The 25,479-nt window shown below is 27.1% G+C and overlaps 1 protein-coding gene across 2 annotated transcripts; it reads left to right on the top strand.

Moving 5' to 3' along the window:
• Positions 1 to 5,666: 5,666 nt before the first annotated feature.
• Positions 5,667 to 23,330, top strand: LOC112603273. 2 transcript variants are annotated; one of them, XM_025351780.1, is made up of 23 exons: positions 5,667 to 6,806; positions 6,875 to 7,088; positions 8,426 to 8,581; positions 8,645 to 8,840; positions 8,922 to 9,213; positions 10,640 to 11,026; positions 12,045 to 12,224; positions 12,328 to 13,000; positions 13,110 to 13,252; positions 13,338 to 13,582; positions 13,663 to 13,829; positions 13,905 to 14,611; positions 14,723 to 14,869; positions 15,143 to 15,354; positions 15,429 to 16,253; positions 16,339 to 16,719; positions 16,886 to 17,052; positions 17,174 to 17,510; positions 17,573 to 18,020; positions 20,856 to 21,068; positions 21,188 to 22,662; positions 22,807 to 22,946; positions 23,019 to 23,330. In XM_025351780.1, the coding sequence occupies exons 1-23, from the start codon at positions 6,476 to 6,478 to the stop codon at positions 23,134 to 23,136; spliced, it is 8,154 nt and encodes a 2,717-aa protein (XP_025207565.1). In that variant the 5' UTR covers positions 5,667 to 6,475; the 3' UTR covers positions 23,137 to 23,330. The 2 variants fall into 2 exon arrangements, with proteins under 2 accessions (XP_025207565.1, XP_025207566.1); XM_025351781.1 differs by having other exon boundaries at positions 15,146 to 15,354; positions 23,019 to 23,136.
• Positions 23,331 to 25,479: the final 2,149 nt, after the last annotated feature.

Here is a 25,479-nt window from a genome sequence, read left to right as displayed (position 1 = left end):
TATTTAATTAGTATTATAATTCCTTACACATCATAATTTTTTTATTTATTATGGAAGAGCCGGAAGAGGTATAATATAATATATTATACATATTACCATTGATTATAGAATATAATATTATAATATAATATAATATTATTCTATAATCAATGATATTACCTACATATAATAATATTAATAAAAAATATTTCATATTACATTATTATGGGTTCCTATTCGTAGATTCAGAGCAATTCGCGTTAACTACTATACTTATTATTTATCAATTATCAGTTATCGGTAATAAAATATTATATATAACACGTATTTCAAATTTTACATGCAAGTATTTTCAGATAAGCTAAAATATCAGCAAAGTTGTTTCTATATAAGTATACCGACCGTCCGGCAATCTCGACTATATCGAAAATATAATGTAAAATACATTTTTGTAATTTTTTATAATCCAATATTTCTACTAAGTACCTACTAATCCATCAAGTGATTAATAAGAGAATACCATGACAAATAAATGTCCAAAATATAAAAGCAACTACTCTATTCAAGAAGGTAGAACAAATATTAAATTTTATTTAACCTATTCAATGAAGATATTAGTATAAGTAACTAAAAATATCAAAAATATGAAAGCTTATTTTTGAAAAAATCAGACGGAAAAAGTGGATACCGAACGGCTACGACGCACAGCTGTAAAGACAGTGTCAAGTTAGTAACAGTACCTAATTGATGAGTTAAATTTAAATTTAATGATACATCATTGTACATGAAAAACGAAATATCATGATTCATGATGATTCATCACTAAATTAATTTCAAGATATGTTTATTGATATTGCTATTAAAGTAGGTACCTATTACCTATCTAATCTATTTTGTTAATAGTAGGTATAACAGTATAGATTGGTTTTTTTTTTTTATAAATATTGCATTTATTATATTATTAATAAGGCTTACTAGTTAGTAGTTATAGAATTTAAAACAGGTAAAATGTGCATGAAAATTTTTAAATATACATAAAAATAAAATTATTTGAAATTCCAAAAAAAAATGTTTGATTGAAAAAATGTTGTAAAAAGTCAATTGTATACAACAAGTTTACTAACGAATGAAAAATAAATAGATTTACGATTAGTTAGGTCGATAACCTTTCGACGATAAGATAATATTTCGACATATTAGCGTGATATACCTAGATTAAATATTGCTTATCGCACAATGTGTCGTCAAATTAATATTCGATTGCGACAATGGCAATAAATACCTAAGTAAAATAATGTTGAGTTTTATATTCAATATTCTTTGAAATAAATTAGTTAAGAAAATAAATCAATTTTTAAGGAATATTAAATATAAATTTAAAATTTTTTAATTTATCATTATTTAATTAGGATTTTAAGCTTGATCTGCTATAAATTTAAAGCATAAAATTATACCATGAGTAATTTAAGTGTCTTGTTAGTTAAGATACAAGTATATACAAGTAGAAGGGGTATGTATAAATATTTTTATAAACAAAAAGGACTTTGTCCCTTCTCAATTTAAGCACTGCAAACAAGTAATAACTTAAAATTAATCTACATAATATTTTATAATTTTCATTGCGTATAGGAACATTCCTAATATAATATATAAAAGTTTTAAGTCTTCATAAATAATGATTTTGAATTATAACAAGATAACTAACATAATTTTTCATTGTTATATTAGTAAATTCATTCAAATTTGAACTTTAAATATTTATATAGGATACCTAATAATTGTGATTAAATATTTTTTAGATTTTTGATTTCAGTATTAACTACTTAAAAGGAATTTTTAAAATTTAGATATAAAAAATTTTTTTTATAAATTTTCAACTGTAAAATAGTTTGTAAATTTTTGCGAATCTTATGAATTTCGTCAAATGTATAACTTTAAATGTACGTGAAAATATTTCGCCTGTGTATAATCAATACTTTTATACAGGTAGAATCACAATTTATGTGGAATCTATTAGGTAATACATATATTTAAGTTTTCATAAAATAAAAACAAAAAAAAATCGAATATAATTTCTATTGTAAATAATAAACTTAAAAAGATACAAAACATTTTGGAAATTATATCATGTATAAGAAATGATAACTTAATTACTTTGTGAAAATTTCAATTTTCTATGGTTATTCGTTTTCAAATTATGATTAAATAAAGAAATCTATTTTATCAAAAATCGTTTATCGCAAAAATCCCCTTTTTTAAATTCTTTTTTTGGTTTTTGTAGTTTTTAAGAAAAGTTACAAGAAACTTACTTTGATTCTCATTCCTTCAAATTTTTCATGTCGATTCAAAAAATTTATCAATGTTTTGCAGTTTGAAACAGCTTCAATTTTTCAGTTAGACAATGGTTGTGATTTTGTTAATTATATATTTAATAAATTAAAAAATAACTTACGGCCGTAATGTGGTCGTAACTTAAAATTGTACATAAAAAAACTTCATAATTTACAAAGTTTAAAAAATTTTAACATGGCTAATATAGATATGCAAGATAATTTAAGGACGTGCATGTCTGAAAATTAATCAAATAAATGAAGTGAAGATATTCGATTTTGTTAATTTTAAAGAAATAGTAACTATTGCATGTATATACCACGAGTTCTTAAACTTTGTTGTATGAGGTCACGTCCCCTTACCACTTACCATTAAAATTGAAATGTGTTTATGTTTATAATAAAAATTATTTGAAATATATACTTCATGACTTTAATTTTGTTTTAGGATTAATATTAATAGGTAATTCAATAATCATCATTTAAGACATTATTCGGTCAAAAATCACAATTTAAATTTAATTTTAGTGCCCTAGATACCTGAGAATAAAATCAAAACATTAAAATCTTATATGAATTTAAAACAAGTAATTTCTTCATCAGAATTAATAAATAATGAATTATTAAAAATGATTAGTGAAGATATTATTTAATTGAACTTAGCAAATCATATTATGATTAGTTAGGTAATTTTTAGGTTTTATAATAGAAGTAGTGACGGACGACGGGACGAATCGTATACGCAATTGGTACAAAAATAGCGTTGTTATAAAATTATTTAGTCATTATCAATTTTCAATTAATAACTGATAGGATAAATAAAAATATAAACGATTTATCAACTAATAACATTTCTTTAAAAATTACAAAATATACAAAATTACAAAATATCGATATTTGAAGAGCAAGGTATTTTAAAATGTTTTTGTACACAGAAGTATATTAATATTAAATACACCAATATATATATATAAAAAAAATGTATTAAACAATTATATCTCTCGTAATAACTTACTTGATACTCACTTGATTGCAAAAATAAAAAATAATACTTTTTCTGATTTATGTGCGCTCTTATAATATTATTGGTACTTACATTTAGACCTTTGATAGTATGTAAGTAAATACACTTATGGTATTATGTAATACTTAAAAATTTATTTTTTAGAAAAAATACATTTAAAAAAAATGTATTATTAATATAATACATTATTTTTACGTATTGATATATATTTGATAAAGTACCTAGGTAAAATTATAATTCTATTCTTGTGACACAAAAATATTCATAGATACGTTTTTTATATGAAAAACTGTATAATCTTGGAAATAATTTAATTTGTATAATATGTTTAGGCATTTTGTGATTTGTATAGCGATTGCTGTACACGTTGTGAATTATATAATGTAACTTATGTACAATCTATCAACACTTTTTATAGCAAAATTGTACAGTTCAAATTTCAAGCCTTCACACATTGTATGAACAAAAATACCTACTGTAGGTACACATTGAGAAATGTACAATTTCGGACTTAATGGTTTATACTTTATTCATAGGTAACATATATCTCAGTGTAACATACATCCTCATTCATTTTTTAAGTAGACATAATATAATGTGGGTTGACCAACTAAATTATATCAAAAGTGTAATTGACTTGATAAATTGGGCTAGTTAAAATAAAATAGTTGTATGTTTTTATTATTATTTGTATTTTGTAATTTCCAACGTTCTGTAATTATTTATTTTATTATTTGTTTTCAGTTTAAATCGACGACGCTACGAATGCTTTTGTTATACCTACATCTGCGATGTCGCCATCGTTCATTGAAACTTAAGTATATAAATCATTATTCCTAAGCATTACAATTGATGTTTGCCATAAAAAGGGTGGACAGAACAGACCCTGACTCTCCCTCTTGAAAATATTATACAACTATATGTTGGTTTTGTGATTGAGTTTATTTTTTTCAATTTTTTTTTTTTTTTGTCCGTAATTCTAGAATCCTATATTTTAAATTATAATAGATAGATAACAGATAGGTTATACATCTATACATATACTACATACCTACCAAAAAAATATTTGTTAATCTTAAAAAATACACGTGAGAAGTTAATTTACAAATTGTATCAAATTATAAACCTAATAAGGAAAATCTCTTAGGATAAAGGCTCCGTGTATTTATTTTTTTAGTATTCCCGTAGATAAAACTGTTCTGGCTGTCACATAGTATGCGGTCTACTAACAAACGCGTTCTACCGGCTGGTGTAGGATGCAGTCTATCTGTGGTTTTTATATAGGCTTAAGTTCATTTTTAATGGATGCACTTTAATCTTTTTCTTCGGTCAACACTTTATCTTTATTGCCTTATACACAGATAACAATACTTTGACATTTTGTAAAAGTATGGGCTCAATAGCTCAGTACGTCATTTATTGCGCGACACCATAATTTATATTTTATACACTCAATATGTTGGCAAATTATTTTTATTTAATTATTAATTTAACGTAATACGTATGATATAATGATACATATTATTGCAGGTATCTCATGGAAACATGGTGGCGTGGAATAAATAAATCAGAATTATTTAATTCATTTTTGAGAGATATGGCGGAAGTTTTTGTATAACATATTACATTATATTTATTTATATTCATTGACAACAATTTTTTTGACAAACGAATTTTTAATTATTGATTTTTTACTAGGTAGTAATACTACAATAATTATACCATAATATTATGATATAATTTTTAATTTATTTATTTGCGGTAGACCGCATACTATATGACAGCCACTGTCCTAATCCAACTTTTAAGATCTGCATATATACTGCATAGGTGACGTTAAAATGTATCCGACTCCATTTTTAATGCCATCGTTGCAATGTGTGGGAATTTTAAATGATAAAAAAGAATTTGCTAAAATGTCGAAAAGAACTTTTTACGATAACCTGTGTACCTATAATATAGTTAATTCATCAGCCATATTCGAATAACGTAAAATATTTGATGTAATGAGATGTAGATAAGATATATAACGGTAAGTATGTGCTAGTAGTAAGTATTAAGTAACGACTACTAATGAGTTATGATTAAGGACTATAATTTACAATGCATTATAGGTATTTATTATTGTGTATTGAATATTGAATTGTTCGAATCCGTGTCTACCTTCATTAATGTTATCATAAGTGCGGTCCAGCCGGTTACGATGATTCATACCACAGCTGCGGTCGTAGTAGTCACAGTGGTATCCTCCGTGCTATCACGGACATCCGTGTACATCGAACCACACTACCACAGTATTTTCCCTACTACCGTATGTGTTCGCACGAATGCTTCTATGTATTGTCCGATTGGTGTTAGCGGAGGACGGTGGTAGTGGTGGTGGTTGTGGTGCCGACAAGTGATATAATCGTCGACCGTCGTCGTTCTTCCTTTTATTCTTTTTTATGCCCGTTGTCGTACTCGCATGTTAACGCGCTTCGTTTTACAAGAACATTTTATTTTTATTGTTTATTTTTTGTTTTTGTTTGAATCTTTTAAATTTCATAAAGTCACTATCTGTGAGTTCGATTTTTCGCACTATCGTTGAAACGCGCACGTACGTCATACACATTATTATTATCATTATCGTTGTGTTGTGTCACTTCGCTGTGCTCAAACGGACTACGTACCGGAGATACCCAGTGGCGTTATTTTCAAGCTAAGTTTTGCCAATAATTGTAAATCTTTTTGAGTGTCTTGGGATCGTCATTACACGTGGTGTGTGTTCTATTGAGTTCACTTCCATACCATCGTAGTAGTATGAACGTCGCGCGGGTCATATCGCTATGCTCAACGAGTGCGTGAACGGGTGAGCACCTGTTATCATATTGTGAATATCTGCTGTACAATTATCGTTATACAAGTAAACTAAGTATAGTGAATAGTAATATTCAGGAGGTTAACACGATTCCAAATTCGTAGTGTCTCAACATTTATTCCACATGTGACATATGGAGAAGTTTTCAGATAAAACTTATACAAAATGTTGAACGAGTCAAATGTAGTGTCTGTCATGATGTTGACATCGTCCTTCTACATACACTATATACACTACCTCACAAACTTGTTTGTTCAATACATTTAGACATATATTTATTGTACTATGATAATGGACACTACGTCGACTGCAAATATTGCACAGCAGCAGTCGCCTGCTTATGGACTCATGAAACGAGGGAAACGTGGTGCAGCCGCACTCATTGCAGCTGATTGTTGTAATGCTGCAGTTGATGCGGCTTCCACTCAACAACAGCAAGATGATGGTAGCGGTGATGCAGCTGCAGCTGATTCTGCTCTAACCCGTTGTAAATTACTAGATGATATGCTAGATGTGCTGCTTAATCCATACGATGCAATTGGCGAGTGGAATAATTTGGATTGGTTACGTTGGTTAATGGCTGGCGGAAAAACTCTAGATGAATTTAGCAGTGCAGGTAAGTTTTAGTCTTAACCATTTTATTATTTACCTATTATTCATTATTCAAATATTATTATTTTTTAGTCAAAGTATATGACTATGGTACGTGTTGTGGCCTCGTTTGGACAGCCAACTATGTAGCATATAGATGTCGTACATGCAGTATATCGCCTTGTATGTCTTTGTGTGGAGATTGTTTTAAGCGTGGTGATCATACAGGTCATGATTTCAATATGTTTCGTTCTCAAGCAGGAGGGGCATGTGATTGTGGAGACACGAGTGTAATGAAGCCTGATGGGTAATATATATTAAAATGTATTATATCATAATTTCTAATAAATATTTTACAAAAATCATAGTATGGTTGGGACTTTTTATACAATTATAATTACTATCATTAAATTATCACAATATTTTATTTTTACATATAATGTGGTTAAAACTGATTTCTCGAGTAAAAGCAATTTTATATTAATCCATATCAATATATATATATGTCTATGTATGTGTGTTTTTTGTATAATTATGTTCATTTTATATTAAGTATGAAGATTATTAATATTTTATAGGGTAAACATTATTAATACAATTTATAATAGGTAATTTTAAGTAGTTTTAATATCTATTGAAATTACAATCCTTTGATATACTATAAATAATTTATAAAAACAGTTAATATTCTAATTAATTAAATAATATATTTATATTTTTACATATTACTTGTGAATGTAAATACTCAAAATGTGGACAATATGGACCTTATCTAGGTGATGTGAGCAATATCTATTAGGATAATGTAAATAATTAATTAAAAATATTTTTTGTATTGTTTTTAATATAAGTTTAATAGTAATAAATGCTAATATTTAAATAATTATCTTTTGAGTTATTAACTTTTGAAATAGAATATAAGTGAGCAAATAATAATAATTGCCAATTAATTTAAAACCTATTCATTTTTAAAGAAGTATAGAATGTGTAGGATTATTTATTTTAAATTAAGTTTAATTTCACGTTTATAATTTCTCGAATATATGTTATATTATTTTGATTATGTTAAACGCATATAATTCACATTCTTTCATTCATCTATTAATTAAAATACTTATTAACTTCTCTTTTCGACTACTGATAAGGAATATACATGTATGAAATCAAATAAAACTTTTATAATATTAAAAATAATGTAATATAATTGCATGTGTTATACGATGTGTAAGATAGTTATTTATAATTGAGCATTTTATCATAGTACTTAACTCAGTCAGATTGATAGATTATATATAAATTTCATGGCTAATATATGAAAAAAAAAATGTTTTAACAATAATATTTATATTTAATTTAATAAATTACTGTCCACATTACCTAGATCTGCATACTACATAATGCCATGTATTTGATATTTTACCTATAAAATATACACCATATTCACATAATTATGTTAACAGTCGTTTAAGTTTTCAATTATTTCAATTTTGTTTTTGTTACTCTCAACTTTATACTGAAATTTTGGTAATAATCAAAATGTATTTAATTCCTACTATTAGAATTATCTATTTAAACCAAAACTATTCAATTGTATTTCAATATAAACAATATTTGTCAAATAAAATATATTTATAATTTTTCAAGGTTTTGTCGCAAACATAGTAGTACAAATAATATTGACGGTACTAGTACTAGCAGTAATAGTAGTTGTAAACAACCTCCAGCTGATTTATTGAGGGTTGCTGAGAGAATAATGCCAAGACTTTTGTTGCGACTTGTGCAATATTTACGTGAAAACAGGTATAATTCACATTTAACTTCCATTTTTAAGTAAGAATTATAAATGATCATTTTTTTTTTTAGTAAAATTGCCGATTCTAGAACAAGCAATACACATGTACCACCAGGAGGTGTTACAGGTGCTGGTGCTGGAATGACAAATCAGCAACAAAATTTATTACTTATAGACTTGGACCCATTTTTGGGTATGTTACATGACCTTGGTGCCCTTGGAGCTGCTATGCGACGTGTTATGACTGTATCTCTAACCAATGAAAGAGTATGTTAATTAAAATATAATCAATATAATAAAAAAAAGTATAAAAAATAATAATTAAATTTTCTTTTTATTCTTGTATAGATATACCGATGGGCATGTGATTACTATAGTAGTACTGGTAATTTTGGCAGCGATTCTAATATACAGCAACAGCAGCAGCAGCAACAACAGACTATTTATACTATATACACAGATAAAGTGCGTCGCTATTATGCCGAAGCTATACATCAATACACTACTTCAACATCGTCATCATCAAGCAATCGTCGACGACGTCGTAGTAACACAAGAATTGAAGATGGTGTACATGGCAGTAATAGTGTTAGTAATTCTGAAGACGACAATGACTATGATGATGATGAATTTGGACAAGGTAAATTTTAAACATAATTTACTATTAAATAAAAGACAAAAATGTAGAATTTTAATGCTCTTTTGGATAAAAATAAAATGTTATTTAATGAAAAGGTCAAATTCTATACTTTTGTTAATATAAAAGTTTCTGAATTTTTATCTTTTATTAACATATTTTTTAGTATCTATATGACATATATTCAATTTAATATTTCATATTTTTTTTAAAATAATTAAATTTAGTTCTTGAAACAGAATATTTTAAAAGTAACCTTATTTTCATGATTGATATTTTTATCTTTAACAACTACTTTTTTTATACTAAAAATTTTAATTAAAAATTTATCTTAAATAATCATTTAATACAAATATATATTTTATTCGAGGTAAAATTAAATATGTTACCTAAAGTTATAGTAAAATAATTGCTACATAATTAGAAAATAAAACTAGTTGCTACAGTTATTTTAAGAGGTCATAATTTTAATATGAAATTTGCTTATGAAAGAACAAAATAATAATTGTATTGGTATGTTATTTTTTAACTATCTCGTTTTACAGTCGATTTACTAATTATCTTACAGTTGGTTATCATTTAAATGTATATCAAACACCAATAAAAAAGAAATAATGTATATAGTTTTCACATGTTTTAATTTAATAATATTATACTCTTATATTTACTTTTCCTCAATAATTTTAAAATTTTGACTGTGAGAAAAGGATATTATTTTTTTAGAATTAACAAATTTATATTTAGTTGCGAAAATCAGATCATTTTTAAATTAATTTATCTATTTATGCTTTGGCAAAGTAAACAAAAGTATATAGAATGTACTAAAAGTATACTTAGTATATAAGTTATATTTTCAAATAATAAACTAGTATTTATACCTTTTTTTTACATTTATAAGTCAAAACTTAGATTGAAAATACTTATGAGTTATTGTAAAATAAAATCTTCAAAACTTAGAAATATTAACTTAAAATTGTCAAATGAAAAAGTAACTAAAGTGTCATAAAAAAGTAATTGAAATAAATTATAAATTTGTTGTTTTTATTAAATGTTGTTCATCAAATTAGATTAACATTAATTTTTTAACTTATACTCATTTAATAGTTCCTTAAAAGAATATTGTTATTTTTTTTTTTTAATAGTTTCAAGTCATTAATATTTATGTACATTTTTATATATTGTATAAATTGTGATATAGGAAATAACTTAAAATATTTAAGCTAAAGTTAGATAAGATAATTTGATTATTGTCATATTTAATTTATAATTTACTGCGATTAAAGGTATTTATACTTCTTTTTATATATTGATAAAAATTCTTTTTTTTTTTTAATAAATATGTAGTTTCCATTACAATGTATTTTTATACAATGAATATCGTTGATTATTATATTAATATTAAGTATGGAATGTGGATTTATTGTTTTAGATGATTGGCTCGTTGACGGTCAGAATAGTAGTGGACAAAAAAACAAACTGAATCATTCAAGTTTTTTGCAAGAGATTGTGTTTTGGACTGTTCGATATGAGTTTCCTCAAAAGATGGTATGTTTTCTGTTGAATATGTTGCCTGATGCAGCATATAAGGAAGCATTGACTGAAGCATTTGTTATGCATTATGGATGTGTGGCACGTGTATTAGCAACAACGCGAGACTCAGATACCCTTTCTAATCATATTGTTCATATCAGCGTTCAATTGTTTAGTAATGAAGCATTAGCTTTGCGGATGGTTGACAAATTAGGATTACTCGGAATAATGGTATCAAGCTTAAGGCGTATGATGACAAAAATATTGATACCTTCAACATTACATGGTAACTAATTGAATTCATTTTAAGTTTGTTCAAGTCTTTGTAATTCAAATATTTCATTATCTTAAACATTTAACATTTTTTTTTGAAACCAAATTAAACCATTTCTGTATATATATCTTCATCTTACCAACGTTGAAGGATAAAACTACAAATTTTATGTTAACCTTAATCCATTTTACCTTTAAACTTATCATAATATTTTAAGGTAGTATTATCTAATGCATCTTTGATATTTTTATTACAAAGCAAGTTAAGCTTTGTACAAGCATTTTAAAATGATGATAAAATTACTTCAAAATTAAAATATCATAAAACCTCGGAGATGCTCTTGATAATAATTTACCTTTTACTTTTATGATAAGCCAATTCACGGTAGTTGTTTAAATGACAGTAAAATAAATTTTGCTATGTTTTATGTTTGTAAGATGGAGAAAATCATGTGGGTGGTACATCTTCTTAATGTGAAATAATTAAATAATCTTATTAATTTGAGAATATATCATAAAAAATTGTTGATATTTCTCAAATTGTTTTTATTATAAATACATTTTAATTTATCTAAATTATATATTAGACAATGGCGATGAAGAATAAATCAAAGATTTATAAATAAAACATATTTGAGAAACATAAAATAATTATATTATAAGTAATAAAGATATTAGTTTAAATTACTCAGTTGTTTAAAGAGTATAATTTTATTAATTGGTAAAAATGTAGCAATTAAATAAAAACAATTGTCCTTACACTAATTCTTTAAAAAAAAAATAATATTAACTTATATATATATATATATATATATATATATATATAATCTTAACTATTTATTAGTATATATATTTTTAAATTCCTGATAACCTGAAATATTTAGTACTCAATTATTTTTCGCCTGTGAACTTTGAGCTACTACGAGTAATTGATATATAGAATGATAATTTTTATATTTCATTATTTAATCATGTGCAATGTAACTATTATATAATATATAAATATTTATAAATTATATGTTTTGTTTTAGATCCTTCGAAAAATAAACACAGGGTTGTAGATTGTTCAAAGGCTGTTATGAAAGAACATTGTTATTGGCCACTGGTTAGCGATCTAAACAATGTATTATCACATAGGCCAATTGCAGTTAAATTTATGTGTGATGATCGTCTATTGGATTCATGGTTTTCATATTTATCAATGTTTCAAGGTAAATTTTGTGTTTCTTAGTTAAATAATCTAAACTGATTATCTATGATGCATTTAATAGTTTTATAGTAAATAAATATATTAATGAAAACTAATGTTTGTAGGAATGAATGTTAATTGCCGAGAGTTGGGACATCATGTTGAATTTGAACCAAACACCTATTATGCTGCTTTTAGTGCTGAACTTGAAGCTAGTGCATATCCAATGTGGGCCATGTTATCGCATCTAACATCTACCGAAACTTTGCCACTATCCTACCGCGTGTTACGCGCTTGTCTTAAACGCCTACGCAAATGGCTTGTAGATGTAGGTTATTATAATCAAGACCAGAGTTATAATTGTGATAGTATTGCCTCCTCTTCTAATAACTCCAATGCAAGTACTTCCACAAATTTAGTTCAACGATTAGATGATCGCCATCAGTTCACTTTTCACCTGCCTTTACACCGGTATTTAGCAGTATTTTTGTGTCAAGCTGTGCGTGCTCAAAGTGCTCGTATAGAAGACATTATACCACGAAGCAATAAAGATGATTCAGCTGATAGAGACTCATTGTTAACGGCAATTGCTTCACATCCTGTACGTGCTCAATCAGCATTCTACGAAATCATGCAGGGTGCATGGGTGCGTAATGGCCTACAGATAAAAGGTCAAGCTATGACGTATATCCAATCGAATTTTTGTATATCCATGGTAGATGCTGACATATATTTACTTCAACTTTGTCTGTCTGAATTATCTGATGCCAATATATTCATGTCATTAATATTGGAAAAGTAATTATTATCTTTACTACTATTTTATTGTATAAGTTGGTTAATTATTTTTAATTATTCTCTAATTCTCTAAGTGTTAGAACGATTTTAATTATTATTAATATTGTAGGTTTAAAGTGTATGATTGGATGCATGTAGTTAAACATGGAGGATTACCTCAAGTAATGGATTCGGAGGAATATGATGCAGCACCTAGTATGGAAAGTTTATTAGTTTTCCTTGCCACTTTAATAGGTGTTCGTACCAATTTATGTAAGCTTTATTTAAATACGAATAATAATATTAATTTTTTATTTCTACATAAATCAATATTTAAAAAAAATTGATTATTTGTTAGGTTCTGATGAAGATTATGATTATTGTCAGTCACAATTAGAAATGGTCACTTTATTATGTGTTTCTGATAAAACGCACAGCCAATTAATGGAACTAATGCCTGAACGCTGCGGTGGTATTCAAACTAGCGCTACAACTACCGCTAGTTCTATAAGTACCAGTGGTGATAGTGCATCTCGAAATCCTTCCTCCCTTGATCAAGTATCTCCACCATCTATGCGTGATTTTGAAACTGTATTACAAGCTGTAAGATTAAAATAGTTTAACTTTTAATCTAATATATTAATTATAGAAAATATTTCATAATTATGTATTATTGTAATTAGGTGGCTGAGTATAAAAGACCTCAATTTGAAGCGTCTGGTAACATGCAACAAGGATTGTATGTGCCTTTACCGCATGTCTGGAAAAAATTGTATGATCCAGTACATGTCCTTTTAAGAGCTGTACATAGACGTGATTTTCAATCATCCATGGATCGTTACACAACATTGTATGATATAAAAAAAATTTTTTTTAACATAATAATTTACATTTTGTTATAATCATTATTTTATGTATTTTGTAGTATGCGTTCTATCGGGGTATTGAAACAAAATCAAAATACTTGGCCACCGTATAGAATGCCACAAAAACACCATCCAGCATATCGCAATCCTTGCAGAGCACTGTTATCTAAGTTATTTCATGCTGTTGTCTGGCATTGCCTTTATCGTTCAGCAGTTTATCGAGATATTAGTGAACATACACTCAGTCTACTGGTTTATCTCCTTGATCAGGCGTGGATATGTTATGATTCTTCCTTTGACAACAAGACATCTAATAATCAACAGCAACCAATGGATACAGATCCACCAACTGAGCAGTCTGAATCATCATCTTCTACATCAGCTGCTTCATCTAGAGAACGTTTCTATGAAAATCGCACCATCAAAAATGGTCCAAAAAGAAAGATCAAAATAACTGTAGCAGATACTAATAATTCTGATAATGAAGCGGTTAATGCTAAAGAAACAACACTCTTATTATTGAATCATTGGTATGATCATGACGATTTGGCATACAATTTGTGTACTACTATTACACATGTAGAGTTGCCGCCACCTTACTATCATTATTTTTTTGGTGAAGAAGCAACTAATGCTACTTCTAATGTAACGGCTGCTTCAACAATGGCAACCAATTTATTTGACTATTTTACATCATCTGTAGCAGCAGCTACTTCTGTGGCTAGCTCTTCTTCGCCAATTACTGTTTCTCATAACTTTGAACCCGGTAAGAATAATTAATAAAAATAACTAATGATGCTTTTATGTTTTCAACGTGTACTTTATTCAATTATATAATTATAATTAATGATCAATATACATATATTATGTTTTTTAGGTAACTCACAGCAACAGCCTAATGTTGTTCCATCTTTAGCTACAATAGCTGGTAATGAAATACCTCTTGCTGGTGGTTCTTCTATTCCTACTCGCCCACCTTTTTATAGTTTAAATGCTGCAGCAGCTGCTACATCTTCGACAATGGGTAATACATATTATGTATATTATAAAATGTTTTTGAACGTAGTATATCAACTGCAGTCATACTATTCTAATATTTAATACTGATGTTTTGTCAAAAGAATTTAATTTATAAAACTTCAAAAATAAATTTTTTGAAATCAATACTTTCAGAAAATAAAAATTTGTTAAATAACATTTTTATTGTTAAAATTAAATCATTTTTAATTATTTAATATTTAACATGGTGTGTCAATTATATAAAAAAAAAATTCATTATTTTCATTTTTTTTTTTAGCAGATTCTGCGTTGAATCGCGTTAAACAACGTTTACAATTCTTACGCCCTCTACCAAAAACAGATTCACTTACACAGGAACAACATCAGTCATCGTCGTCATCGTCATCATCATCAGATATACCAGTTATTGATCTTACTATACCTGAATTTCCGTTTGAGGATATGAGAAATACTGATAATGAAACATCGATATTGGGAGTTGATAAAAATGTAAGTGACAATTAATAATTACTTGTAATAATCTAACCTATAGATTATTAAAACCAATTTTTTATTTTAAGCAGACAGTGATAGAAGTTGATGAGCAACAAAATTCATTAGTATGTATAAATGAGAGTATCATTTCATTGCTTTTAAAATTACACTCACAGTTGTCTGGTGAACCAGATTCATATCAGCTGCCTGTACTTTCATCTCAACCAACCACTTCTAATAATTTAATTGATGATGCCAAGATAAACCAATCAGCATCAGATAATGATAATAGCCAAGAAGATATGCCTCCATGTGGTGATGGGGCATTTTTTGTGGGTCGTTTATTGGATAGAATAGCTAAAGGATCGAAAAAATGTTATGATTGCATATTGCGTACTAGAGCAGCTTTATGGCCAATAGCAGTGGTTATGCGAGAAACTGCTTCAAGAGATGACGAAGAGCGTGAGCGGCGGGAACGGAAGCGCCGAGCCCGTGATAAGCAACAGCAAATGATGGAAGAAATGGCACGAGCACAACGTGCATTTCTTGAAAGTGCACGTCGCTCTGGAGATCTAGATTCTGCTGATACACAATCACAATCTACCAGTGGCGGCACTTCTTCAAATATGGAATGTGACATACTAGCTCCCACTGTGGAGTTATCTACTCCAACTGTTTGTAGTAGTGAAGCCACTACCTCAATGTTGGCAAATACTATAGTTGAAATAGATGAAAACAGTAGTAGTAGTAATAATAGTACAACAACAACAACAAAAGAATCGACAACTAATATTCCTGGATCTGATCAACATAAAAACAAATTGACTGTTGATTGTGTGATTTGTAATCAAACTGTGGTAGTACAGATAGAGCAACAGCAACTAGATCCAATAGGATTAGTAATATTGGTTCAAGTATGTTTATTTTTAAATTTTAGATTTAATTTTAAAATAAATACTTTAATATAGCTTTATTGTCATTTCTTTTATATCATTGTAGGGTACAAACGTTTTAGCACATAGAAGGCATATTGTTTCACAACCAATAGTATCAACAAATCTATACAATATTAGTAATATTAATGCTACTGATCAGCAACAACCATTAGACCCAGAAAAAGCTACTGGTGTCACAAGTATTAATAGTGTTGAAAACAGTAGTATAGTCAACAATGAACAAAATTATTATCATTATTGGCCTGCTTTACCGCCATTGAATTCGCAGCAACATCATCAACAATCTTCATCTGTAGCAAATGACCCTAAATCATTGCAACAACATAATCAACCAATTGTGACAACAATAGCTGATAATTACGATGCAACTACATATGCTTCACATTCTGATCGTCGTAAACGACTGATGTCGCAATATTTTAATGTAAGCTTCTTTCTGTTAACTTTAATTCTTATACAGTTAAACAATAATATATTTGGTCATCATAGAATTTAAATACTTAAATTTAACAGTTTTTCTTTTTTTAAGGCATAGTATATATTAATTACATTTACCATATACATTATAATTATTTATATTGATTTTGTAGAACTTGGATAAGGCTGATTTTGAAGTTGGATCTCTTACTACTACTACTAGTGCTACTCCGATTGGTGGTAATGTTCATGTACAGACCTGTGGTCATCATTTACATTTGAGGTGTTGGAGTTCATATCTGGCATCCTTACGTGGAGCTCAGCGTTTTAATGCAGACCGGTATGTAATCGTTTTAAACATTAATGTTATTACAATCATTTTATTGTATTTAAATCATAGCTTTTAGAGTTAGTTTATTTTCAATAACAAAAAAAAATTTATCATTTTTATACTTTTACAGTGGAGAATATAGTTGTCCACTTTGTCGGCAATTAGCTAATTCTTTAATGCCATTAATACCAGAACTTAGTATTCATCAAAACCAGCGACAACGGGGCTGTGCCTTTTTAAATAATATTATTACTGCAAGTGCTATGTCTGATGCTGTGAGTAAATTAACAGAACTAGTAAAACAGCAAGAATATGATTCGCCAAATCCAGAACAATCTGGTGATGCTGTTTGCTGCAGTGAAACATCAACCTCTGTTTTCATTGGTGATACAGAAAACATTGTTAATCGACATCCTTTACATCAGAATGTTCACCACCATCATTTTAATGATGATGAATATTTTCCGGTTTGTATTCTCAATAAATTATTGGTGGTCTTATGAATGCAGTAAAATATTTTTATTTTTAGGTGGATGACCTACGTGATATTAGTCCTACTAGTGGTGAAGAAGAAATTGGTGGCAATGGAGGAGAAAGAGAAGATTTTGAATTTGAAGAAGATCCTTTATTGAGTGCTGTTAATAAATGTGTGAGTGATATGATTACTACAACGGTAGTCACAGCTGCAGCTCAAACTGTATCATTGCCACATACATTATTGTCATCAACTCAACGAGAAAACATGTACAAAGTAAGATGGCATAGTGTTGTATCTGTGGCTTGGACAAATATCCAAGTGGAATTGGTGCAGCGTAACAACAGTCTTATAGAACAACTACAGCAAGATCCATCTTCATTGCATAGTGGTAATAATTATTATTGTCGACTCAATTTATTTTCTACCAGTGCAGTCAATTCTACAGATATTAATAGTGGCAATAATTATTACAACATGCTGCCCAAGCGCAATTGTATAGGTATGTATCTTTTGGTTTACTTCTGTTTTGTCTCAGTCTAACTAAAGTATGACATATCAAATAATACATCCAAATAATTTATTTTACTCTTGTTATTTTTAATATAAAAGTGATTTGACTTTGTAATGTCCCCTCTTCACTGAGTAGTCGCAAACTTTGCATTTGCTATACCAGTGGAGTTATGTTTTTATTAATGAGATCTCAGGGACTCGACCTCGGTGTGTAATATTAATATACTGGAAATCAGGGTTACCTTATTCATATAAAGCACAGTGTTATACATGTAATGTATATTAGGTTAAACAGATAATTTGTAATTAATATATATAGAATATGGGTTACCTATTCGAGTAGATTTTGACAATGATTGCCATTCCTCACACTTAGCATTTTAACAACTTATGCTCTACCTAAGAAATAATGTATGATGTCGATAGACGGCAACCTTTACAATTTGTTTTACAATTTTATGGTAAGAATTATCCAGAGCATCATGTAGTTTTTTTTTCTTATATCAATTTTAAAGTATTGTTTAAGGATTTTAAATTTTTCATTTTTAAAATACCTGTAACTTATTTCAATATCAAAATATTTAAAAAAAAATTAGTATGTAGAATTTGCTACAACAGTATTTGTAAGACCTAAATAAGATATGCAGATATAACGTTTTTGTCGTTAAAATTAAAATATATAATAGTAAATAATATTATTATTAAAATTGTCACAAATGTAGAACAATATATCTCATTTATCCTGTTATTTATAATTAAAAGTGTTTAATGACATATCTTTTATCATACACACACACATATATATATATGTCATTGCTATATTTCTTTATCATATGTTCCGTGAAATGAACAACATTCACAGCCATTTTGTGAAATGGATGTCACAACTATAAATAACATAATTTGTTTTATTACTTGGATATTCTTACTATAATAAAAGAACCCTAATAATCTAGAAAATAAAAACTAATTTCATTTTTAAAATTATTTAAATATTTTTACAAATATTTAACTTACAAACTGATAAAAATATTCAATTGTTAAATATGTAAGTAGGAATATCACTAACATCATTAAATTTAACAATGTTAGTTTATTTATTTAAATTGTACGTTAAAGTTTTTACTACCTTTTTTTTTACTACCTTTTTTTTTACTAAAAACAACATTTTATATCAAGAAATAAAACATAAACGTTATTTTTTTCTAATAAAAATTTCCTTTAGTTTTATTATGTTAAAAACAATTATTAAGTAATGTATATTTTTATTTTTTGTAATTTTTGGGATTACATTTTTTGTGTTCTTTACAAAAAATTGTATTTTTATGTAAGAAACATGCTGTTATCTCTGATATATAAATCAAAACTTATTTACACTAAAATTTTTTAAATACAATTAGCGTCAATTTATTCAAAATTTCATGAAATGTACTCAATTGCAATCAAATTTCAAGTATTCAAACTATCCTAGATATTTATAATTATTAGTAACTTGCTAAAAAAAAAAAAACATTTATTCTTTATATGACTACTTTAATTACTAAACAGAAAAATTTATATTTTTACTATTTATTTAAATAAATTTGTGAATAACAACTAGAATTACATTTTAAATTAGTCTTAAGTTTAATTAAGATTAATATATCTACTATGTATATTCTAACTTAATCTAGGTATAGTGTTTGTTAATATGACAATTTATTGTACAGTTAAGTCTCAATAACTCAACTTTCAAGAGAGATAAAATTTAATTTGGCCGTGTATATTGCGAGTTATATAATTTAAATTTAAATTTTAATTATAATTAAATTTGAGTTACTTATTATTATATATTTATTAACAAGAATAATTATAATAAAATAATTTAATTTTAAAACACTAGCATGATTCTTACAGTTTAGAAAAATAATTTGAAATTAGAGATTAGTATTTAGATTACTTTAAATAAAGTTTTCAATTTATCTAATTTATTGAATAGTATCTTATATGCACCTTCACTTCAGCTTAAACCAACCTACCTTACTCGGTAGAATATTAAATTGTTTAGCAATTTTGTTTTTAAGTTTATCACTTTTAGTCATATTGTTAATTATTTCATAGTAAAATAGTAGTTTTATGATAATAAACTGATTCTAATGATACAATAAAAGATAAATTTATCATTACTGACTTTGACTTATCTGTGTTAACTTACCTGTGACCTATCACGATAAATATTGGATTGAGTGTATAAATATTTCTAAGGACAAGAAAAAAAATTGGAGTTAACGAGACTAGTAATTTGTGCTGAACATAAACAAGTCAAGTCAAAAGTTAAATTAATATTATTTTTCAAATTAAATTTCTTTGCATTTAAATTTTATTAACTTAATTTATTGTGTTTATATTAATTCATACAATAAATAACAAGTTATTTTCAATTTAATCCAAGTTGATTTATAAATAATAAATATAATAAAATATATTCTAATAATTTCAGGAAATTTTTTAAATTATATTTCTTGAACTAATTATTACAGTTAAAATATTTTACCATCTAATTTATGTACATATTTATTTTCTATTTGTTTATTTAGAAATAGCCAATTACTACGGTCTACTTGATTCAGGATATTTTTATTTAATAATAATAGCTAAATATTAAAAATAAAATGTATAATATATTGATAATAAACTTATTAAATGAATGATAAAAGATCATCAAATAAATTTAATCCTGAAAAATTAATGTAATCTTTTAAGAAATATTATGTATACTAAAAAATTTTTATTTTTCTATTTGTTTTTTAATACTTATGATAATAAGTGGTTTTCAATTTTTTAGCACCATTGTTAAAAGTATTGCGTGTAAGCGCTCGATCGTTGATGGCCAGATACCAGACTTCTGATTATAGTCCCATTAGTGATGTATGGTATAAATTAATCGGATGCGATCAGCCTCGACAACAGTACAGCAATACTTATCCACCATTAATGATGCGTGATCCATGCTCTGTACTCTTACAACTTGTGCTGTTATTACCTACTCTAGATCGTGGTATGTATACAGTATATAAATTGTACTGTGCTTTTTTGATAATAAAATGTAAAAAATAATTTCTAACTTAGTAAATGAGATACTCAAATCTAATATGGGTGTTTCAATTATATGTTTAGATTTGTTTGATACTTTAATCAAACTCACCTACAACATGCAATTGTATATAGCGGCATTGAAAGTCGCTTCCACATGGAATCGTAACTGTAAATTCAACCATCAACTTTATCACCGCCGACGACATCACAGTAGTCTCAATACAAGAAAAATATCAACAAAAACTGAAGAAAAAACTGATGAAGGCACTAGTGTTCAAATGGATTTAGATGATGGACGCAATAATAAACTATCATCATTATCTATAGATATAACCGAATTCGACAATAGACTACCATGTACACCTTTATTTTCACAAGTTGTAGCTTTGGCCAAAACAATAGTGTTTTTATCGGATGACGATGAAACTGAAATAGTCAACATCAGTTCAATAGTTAATAATGATAATGAATGTATGATGCATCAAGAAGATGAGAGTGTTGAAAATGTTGTTAGTAATGACAAACTTGACAGGTCAATAGATGCTTCAGAAAATGATGAAGAAAATATGTTGCTGCTAGAATCTTACGGAAGACGAAGTACTTTGCCATTTTTGCGGTTTGCTGCTCTATTGAAAAAATATATTAATGGAGATGATGATGATAATCCAGAAGACCACCCAGAGTTCACAATGTCATCATCACAACTTAATAATTTGAACGTAGAACAAAGCAAACAAAAAGAACAACTATTGGATGGCCATGCACATCCTAGTCATAATCTTTCACCGCCATCAGTTGAAGTCAACTATAACGTCAATTTTTCAACTCCAAATGATCCTCACCATTATCAACATTGGTCAAAAGACGATTATGAATACCTTATGCTCGCTCGGTATCTAAAACTGTTAAATAATGAAGAAGCCCATGAAGTCAGTGATAATTGTGAAGATACCTATAACTATAGTTGTTCATACATGGAAAATAATGACGATCAAAACCAGAACAATTATGAAAAAAGACTAAATATGCCATTGCTGCCGCCGTCTGCCATGGAAGCTGTCATTTGGCCACATTGGTCATATTCTACCAATGAAAAAAATAATAAAATTTCAACAACCATTTCTCGTACTTGGTTTACAAGTTTTCGTGAATCGTTGACTACCAAAATACCTAAAGCCACTATCATTGGTGAAAATACTACTACCATTGTTTCATCTGCCGCTGCTGAAATCGACCCAAATTCTAAAGCCACCACTTCAGCTAATATTATAATGGCTGCACGTATGTTGCTTTTTGCTGACTGCTGTGATAGTGATGATACCAATGCTGGTGTCTTAGACAGTAGCCGCAGCTTATTCCCACCAATTAATTGGACAGGGCCTCGATTGTTGAAGCTGCCACATCTGTATGATGACGTTTTCCAGTACTATCATGGTAGGGCCTGTCATCGGTGTCATGGTGTGCCACGAGAGACTAGCGTGTGTTTGGTTTGCGGTACTGTGGTGTGCCTGAAAGAAAATTGTTGTAAAACAAATCATATTTATGAAGCAGTACAAGTACGTTATTTTTTTATATTCATTAATATAACTAGGAAATAATGGTTGTTGATTGAAAAAAAATGGATTTTATTTTTCAATTTAAGTCGAACATTATTAACTTAATGTCTTTTAAATACTAATTTTTTTTATCTTGTATGTTAGCACTCGTTGGAATGTGGCGGTGGTACAGGTATGTTTTTAGTTGTGACTTCAAGTTCTGTTGTAGTAATTCGTGGCAAACGGGCTTGTCTTTGGGGATCTGTTTATCTGGATGCATTTGGTGAAGAAGATCGAGAACTCAAGTAAATATTAATCAATCAATTTTTTAATCATAAATTTTATTTAAAAATTGATGTTAAATTATCTTTAAACAGACGTGGGAAACCATTATATCTAAGTGCAGAACGGTACAGACTGTTGGAACATCAGTGGTTGGCGCATAGATTCGACCACACTAATAAAAAATGGGTATGGCACAGAGATGCGTTGTAAATGATTTTAAAATCACAGTAATAACTTTGATAATATACACAATGTTACTTGAATTAGTAATTTTAATATTAGTCTAACAAACAACGGCAACTGGTGTCATTACCATTTCTTTAACAATGTTGTGATATATTTTTTATTCTAAAACCTTAATGGTATATTGTGTTGTAAACAATTTTTTATAACTATTGTTATTATTTACGTATAAACTATTATTATTTCAACTATTTTACTCCCATTACATTTATATTATAAATAATTATGTATATAAAACATGTTTATTTATGTGAATTTATTATTAATTATTAAATTGTGTGTATGTATGTAACATAGCACTCATTATTTTATTATCTTAATATACATATGTAATAACTACATATTTGTGAGCCGTGTTTACTTATCCATTACTATTATAATTATTATATACGTGTTTTTTGTTGTTAAAGCTATACAACTATCAACTGTATCACACCTATGTATACATTTGAATAATATATATTTAATAATAACAATATTAATGATGTAGAATGTATAACTACTTTTTATACTTAAATATTTGTCATATTTTATTTGTTCCCTCAAATTAAATTTAAGTATTAACATATTAATTTGTTAAATTTTTTTGAAATCTAACAAAAGCTTGTTATTTAGGTAAGTAATCAATTGTTTCCCCTTTTATATTTATTTATCTGTGATAGAAAATAAAGTAATTTTCTTCACAGATGTATAGTATTTAAATGTAAAAATATTGTCATTTTTATAGGCAGTAAAATGCACTGATATTATTATAATTATGATAATTTGTGCTTTCATATTAAACTTAAGATGCTTAAATACTCAGAACTAACCATATTCTGAAATGTAAAATGGTTGGTTAAACATGTAAAATAAAATTCTTACAGTTTAAAACTTAAAGTTATTAATAAATTTAAGATAATAGGTATTGTGTTTAACCATCAAATTTAATGTTTAACCAAACATAATACTAAGTAGTTAATTTGTAAAAAAAAAAAATTTTAAATGTTAAAATTAAAAGTTCAATAATATTTTTTAAATATTTAATTTATTGTAAATAACGTTTGAAACGTAAGTTTTGTATATGTAATTTGAGTTAGAAAAATATCGGTACAATGTTGTTTTTTCATCTGAAATCAGTGTAGTATCAAAAAACTGTCAATTTAAGGTTTAAGATTCTCTATGAATAATAAAATATTTATGAACGATAAACCGATTTACCTTGTAACGTTTTGTATAAATTGGCATGTCAAGAAACTGTTTTTTTTTTATCAACATGTTCAGTTGTATGTCACAGGATATACTTAATATAAAAATTTCGAATTCAATGTATTTTCAGTGCACTTCACTCTTTTTAGGTATTTATATTTTGGATATTAGGTTGATTGAGCAATTTGCTTTTTTATATACACGAGTATCAATTAATAAAAATGATTTTGTATATTGTTGTGTGTGGTTATATTTGTACACTATTTGAGAGGAGTTCTTTAAATAATTTGAATCATTATTTGTTTAACTAATATTCTAATTATTCACAACAGGTAAAACATATAAAATAAAAATATTTAACATATATTTTTAATGTTAAGAAATTTGAAAAAAAGAAATTCTTGAAAATGTTTAGATAAGGTTGAATTAATTGATAGTTGTTTTTAGTATTGGAAATACTTTAAAGGATAATTAAAAAAAAGAAACCTCCCCATTCATTTTCTCTATCACTTACCTACATTTAAATATTTAATTAATAATAACATCACATTATAAAAGTTATTAAAATATTATAATATGCTATATTACAAAATAGTTATTTTTAATATATTTTTTGGGCTAAAATGAATACTTAGTCAAGTAGAGTTAAGAAATATTCCACTTAAAAGTTTAAGGTATCCTCTAAAATGAATCAAAATAATAGCTTTATTAGTAAATGATTATAACTTAAATTTCCTTTTTAAACACTTATAATATCAATAAATACTAAAGAGTTATTTTATTGAACGTTCAACTTGTATGCATAACATAATATGTAATAATAATAATAATAATAATAACAACTTAATTTTTAAACTTTTTGATTCATTAAATTTGATAGACTTTTTCATGAACATGTAGGCTATAGCTATTTTATGCTGACTCACATAAAATTTGATTGATTTAAAAGTTCACTAAAATTTAATGAACTAATTGTGGGCTACTAAAATACTAAATCATGTTTAAGGGACCATGTTTTTAAAATTTTAACTAACTTTTTGTTAAAGCTTACGAAACCTGGTATTAGGGTCTGGATTTTTATCACCTAATAAGCTCAACTAGTAAGTAATTATGCATTTAATT

This window comes from Melanaphis sacchari, unplaced genomic scaffold, assembly GCF_002803265.2.
Source record: "Melanaphis sacchari strain LSU unplaced genomic scaffold, SCAv2.0 Contig9_pilon_pilon, whole genome shotgun sequence".
Classification (NCBI taxonomy): domain Eukaryota; kingdom Metazoa; phylum Arthropoda; class Insecta; order Hemiptera; family Aphididae; genus Melanaphis; species Melanaphis sacchari.
This window is presented reverse-complemented; position numbering and strand designations above follow the sequence as displayed.

What these genes read in the sequence shown, in the direction of transcription:
- LOC112603273 (XM_025351780.1), top strand. Translation starts at nt 6,476, where the DNA reads ATGATAATGGACACTACGTCGACTGCAAATATTGCACAGCAGCAGTCG. An exon ending in TATCTCTAACCAATGAAAGA is followed by an intron (nt 8,841 to 8,921) that starts GTATGTTAATTA and finishes ATTCTTGTATAG; the next exon opens with ATATACCGATGGGCATGTGA. An exon ending in GAAGAAGATCGAGAACTCAA is followed by an intron (nt 22,947 to 23,018) that starts GTAAATATTAAT and finishes ATCTTTAAACAG; the next exon opens with ACGTGGGAAACCATTATATC.